This window comes from Neoarius graeffei, chromosome 14 (assembly GCF_027579695.1).
Source record: "Neoarius graeffei isolate fNeoGra1 chromosome 14, fNeoGra1.pri, whole genome shotgun sequence".
Classification (NCBI taxonomy): Eukaryota; Metazoa; Chordata; class Actinopteri; order Siluriformes; family Ariidae; genus Neoarius; species Neoarius graeffei.
This window is the reverse complement of record NC_083582.1, coordinates 21943851-21949069: the sequence shown is the minus strand read 5'-3', so window position 1 is coordinate 21949069 and position 5219 is coordinate 21943851. Positions and strand designations below refer to the sequence as shown.

The following is a 5219-nucleotide window of genomic DNA, read 5'->3' as shown; positions in this document are numbered from 1 at the left end:
TCGTCATCGATACATGGCTCGAACTTCAGTCAGCACAGTCTGACTCACGCTTTCCTGATGAAGTTGGCTGGCGCGTGCAGACGTGACTGTGGCGCATGCAGTGAATGCGAATGCCACTCAGCCAATCACATTCAATGTTCCGAGTAGCTAGCATTTTGACCGTTGGGGGTCGCTGTTATTTTCGGTTGATTTTCTCTGCAGCGAAGACTGATTTTTTCATGATGGCAGCTGTGGCAAACGTACGGTTTATTTAGTTTTTTCGCGGAAAATACTTTAGGCATTGGGCCATTACATTTGGTCAATTTGGCTGGCACGGGTTTAAGACCAAATGCTCTTAATCCAAAGGACTGGCCAAATAACCAAGAAGTCATGGTCAGATGGGGGAAGGACCTGTATCCAGCAAAAATCCTGGACATGTCAGGTAAGAAAAACATATATACAACTGGCAATTTCACCTAATGATAAATAATCCAAAAACACACCAAAATGGTATCAAAAATGTGTAATTCAAAATGTTAGCCAATATCCAGTACAGCTACTGAGATGTACAAGGCCTTATCATCATAAGGCCTTGTACATCTCAGTAGCTGTACTGGATATTGGCTAACATTTTGAATTACACCTTATGCCCCTAGGCAGGCCACAGGTTGGTGTTGCTCATTTAAATATTTGTTTATTACTGATTTAGCTGATTTAATAGTGTCTGTGTTGCTCAACCACATAAAATATTTGGTGTTGTGCCATACTGTATCTTGTGGCCTATCTTGTATATTGACAAACCAGTTTTGTTTTTATTCTCAAGAAAATGAGCAAACACTTGTAGCCAAACGAGAAGAACTCATAAATGCCTCAGGTGCCGAGGAGTGTGGCAGAGGAAGGCAGAGGAAAAAGCCAACTCAATATTCCTCGGAAGATGAAGAACAGCTGAGAAAAAAGGTACCTTACATTTTTCCTAACTATAGACAATTTTTTTTTGCCCAGACTAATTCACTGGCCTAATGTTTTAAATAAATTCTCGAATCTATTAATTATCCATGTCTAAGACTGAAAAGAAAGGCCACGCTTCATCATGCCACTTGGAAAAATTACTCCACAAAAGGCAGCAGAGATTTAGTGTAAGTTCTTTCATTTGTCATCAAATTGATTGAAATGATCTGGACCATGGTTTATTTAAACCACAACAAGGCTACAAGTTGCATAACTATGTAGGCCTATTCTCTAAAAGACTGTTATGACAAAAAAAAAAAATCATGCAATTACATAATGTCTTTCCTTTTCAATCTATTTCAGGGTGAAGAACAGGTTGCTGTAAGTAGCCCAATTCATCAAGCATGACATGAAAAGAAAGAAATCAGTGGGTCCTTGAATAGTAACAAATGGTATTACCTGAATAGGATGTCACAATGTTATTACATGGTTCCCCAGAGGGGGGCCAGGTATTGCAATGACCCCTATTGTTATGTGACACTTTAGGCCATGTTGCCATCTGTGATTGCGCCTGTTCTTTATTATTTTTAAGGGAAAGGACTGTTCAAAATGTAAACGCCTCGAACAGCGTGTCAGAGAACTGGAGGAAGATCGGCAGCGGTTAAGCCGGCAGCTGGATACATTTAATGGTAAGTTTGGACTTGATAAATGTATTGGCCAGATTTTGAAGCTTTTACTCTCTCTTTCTTCAAATAGTGTAGTAACTTAGTTTAGACACATCCGAAATCTAAAGCGGACTAAAATATTTGAAAATGTAGATGGTAATAGTGATTTCTTTTCTGTGATACAATTCTGTGATTTCTTAGATCTGAGAAATATGCTGGCTGAGGTCTTGGCCAGCCATCGCCAGCCATCACCAGACCCCAACCAGCCAGCCCCCAACCAGCCATCACCAGCTCCCAACCAGCCATCACCAGCCAACCAAGAACAGGCAAATGATGATGTAAGTGAATTTTGTAAGAGCATCCATTTACCTCCCAAGCAATAGCCTTTGAGCCAGCCAGCCCTCAAATAAAATAGCCTGCTGTCAAGTCAAAGAAGCCTGTTGTTAAAATGTCCAAATGTTGTTATCAGTAAATTTATAGTAGATCATGAAGTTAAGTTCAGAATTGTCAGCCAATGTTAACTGATGGGGGTAAGGAAGCTTCATATAGCCTATATAACAAGTTTGTGATTTTTCTTCTGAATTTCAAGGTTGTCATTGGAGGAACCCTCAAGGTCAACAAAATTAAATTGCAAAGATGCAACCACCAACTCCTGACCAAGCTGGTGTGCGACCTGCTAGGAGTTGTATTTTCAAAAAGAGAGATGGCCACCTCGTCCCTGACTGGACAAAAGGGCAGTGCCAAAGACGAAATAAAACCACCACTGGAGGCCACCGCGGTCAAAGCTATTTTTGGTAAGTTTAGCCATTTTGTGTGTCTAATCTGCTGCACGTATTATAACTGTATAATACGTGCAGCAGATTAGACACACAAAATGGCTAAACTTATGCCATTTTTGCACATTAACACCACTACTACTGCCATTATGTTTATGTTGTACCGCACCATTATCACAAAAGAAACTGACCTTTAGAATGTTGCCATGTCTTTAATCACATATGGGATTATGTTTTTCACATTACTTTGCAGAATACACTCTGCAGAAATTTCCCAATGTGGAACTATCCATCCTGAGGGGAGCCGTCAGGAATAAGTTAAACAATGTCAGCAAGCTGTTCAAGAAAACACAGTAAGTGTACTCAACAGTGAACACACACACACACCAGGAAGGTCACCACAGTCTTAATCCATAGTCAGCCTGTGTAGCTCATTGTATAATTAAAGGAGAATTATGGCAAATTTTTAAATGTAAACAATCCATGCCCCATGAGAATGGCCAGGATAGGGCTTAACAACAACAAAAAAAATGCTGCAATACAACTGCATGTTGAAATTGGCTGGAATTCTCCTTTTAGGCTAGCATTTCTTTTGACCCACTGACACTGCCGTAAAATAGAAATCCATATACATTAGTAGCCTATGGCAAACATTGTGTTATATCTTTTGCTAGCTAAATAAATAAATAAAATACATACATACATACATAAATCTGTATTATATCTCTTTCTTTGTTCCTCTCTCACACACCTAGGGCTGAAGCTGGATCCGATGGACCCTGATCCTTCAGACATTGATTTATTAGTGGAAAATAAAAACTTTAAATACGGATTGATTCTTCTGTTTTTATTTTAGGCAGATGGAAGCATGAAGTCATTTAAGTGGGTTTTTTATGTTTGTGGATACAATTAGGCTATTTATTATTGTTTGCTGTGTGAATTATTGTAGCCTACTTTTGAAACTTGAATAAGAAAACCATGGTTTAAAAAGCATGGTTTGGTTGAAAAAAAAAACATGGTTTATGGCAAAGATTATACCATAGTGAAACCATGGTTAAATCATGGTTAAACCATAGTCATGAACCATGGTTTTCATGGTTACCCAAAAAAACATGAAAACCATGAATAACTATAAACCATGGTAAAACCATGGTTAATTTTCGTAAGGGAGGGCTTGCTCCACCCCTTAACAGTACACCCTCTAGCACCTGCACATTTCTTAAAGCATTTGCAAGCGTGGGATCCTGCAACTGGGCAGTACCATACTGGCCTGTGAGAGGGGGAAGCTCCTCGATGCCTGGGGCGTCTTCCTCGTTTGAGCTCGGAGAGCTTTCTGGGGCCACATTCTCTTCTCCAGTGTCCAGGCCAGTCTCTGTGTCGGCCTGGGTGCCTGTCATCCCTGCGAGGGCAAACATGGGGATGAGTGGTTGTGCAGGTTGCACTTGTGTGTTTGCAGGATGAGTCTTACCCCTCTGACTGCGGGGTACCCAGGCTGGCCTCTGCTGGGTCTCTCTCCACAGCAGGTGGAAGGCTGGGCAATCTCGCCCAATCAGAACAGGAACAGGGAGGGAATCAACCACTCCCACCCTCGTGTGTATAGTCCCCCTGGTGGTGGTCACTTTTAGTTCAGTGGTGGGGTACTCTTTGGTGTCCCCATGGACGCAGGAAACTGGGAGAACTTTGTCAGTGGTCAGACACGATGGATCCACCAGGTCCTTATGCACCAAAGTGACCCGACTACCCGAATCTAACAATGCTTCGACATCACGGCAATTCACCGTCACTGGGTAGGTGGTGGGGTCGATCTGGGGGCCCGTCTGCGGCCCCGCCGAGTGATGCAAACAGCTGGGCGGATGGTGAGCTGGAGGACCCTGCAGTGGGCATAGGCTCGTCCACCGGTGTCCCACACTGCCAAGACATGTGTCCCCTGCCCCCACACTGGAAGCATTGTTGGGCGTCACCATCACGGGGAATTCTAACCGGACCCGGCTGGCTTCTGGCTCCCCCTGGAGCATAGCCAGGTCCTGCTGTGGCTGGACTGGACCCCTTGGGGTTTTGGGGGCAGCCTCCCCCTGTCAGCAGCAGGGGCACAGTCCTGGGGTCCTTCCTGGAGGCATGGAGCATCTGTGTTGTGGCCTGGTACCTTTCCACAGCTTCAACAGTCAGTTCAGCTGTGGTTAGGGCTTGTTGGCTGATGAAGCGCTTTGCCTCATATGGCAGGGCTCGAATATAGTGATCCACGACAATGGCCTCCACTACTGCAGCCGCTGTGGTTTTATCAGGTTCCAGCCATCTCCTCGCAATTCTGGAAAGTGCGTGCATCTGCGCACGGGGAGCCTGGTCTGCCTGAAAGGTCCAACTGTGGAAGCGTTGAGCCATACCGAACTTGGTGAGCCCATGTCTGCTGAGGATCTCAGTCTTCAGAGCATCACAGTTCATAGTCTTGTCAGGGGGTAGGTCTCGGACAGCGTTCAATGATTCTCCCGTTAAAAATGGGGCTAACAGTCCAACCCACTGTGCCTTGGGCCATCCTTCCCTAGTGGCCATGGCTTCAAAGGTGTGCAAGTATGCCTCAACATCATCTGTAACCCCCATTTTGGAGATAAAGTCACTTGCCTTTATTGGGCCAACGCTCTGAACAGCCATCTTCTTCTGTAGCTGCAACTCCTCTGCCTTCAGTTGGCTGGCTTTCCTTTGTTCCTCCAGGAGGGCCGCGCTCACCTGCATCTGGGCTTGCTGGTCGGTGATAAGGGCCTTCAAAATTTCCTCCATCCCATTATGCAGGGGGCCTACGGTTAACTGGGAAAATTGAGCAATCAAAATGTTCAGTGTCCTCCTCGTACATGCACTA

General features: G+C 44.4%; 1 protein-coding gene across 1 annotated transcript; it reads left to right on the top strand.

The window, feature by feature from the left end:
• Window positions 1–369: 369 nt before the first annotated feature.
• Window positions 370–3160, top strand: LOC132897563 (BEN domain-containing protein 6-like). Its single transcript, XM_060938821.1, has 8 exons — window positions 370–421; window positions 803–936; window positions 1291–1308; window positions 1520–1616; window positions 1794–1930; window positions 2182–2386; window positions 2622–2721; window positions 3124–3160. The coding sequence occupies exons 1-8, from the start codon at window positions 370–372 to the stop codon at window positions 3149–3151; spliced, it is 771 nt and encodes a 256-aa protein (XP_060794804.1). The 3' UTR covers window positions 3152–3160.
• Window positions 3161–5219: the final 2059 nt, after the last annotated feature.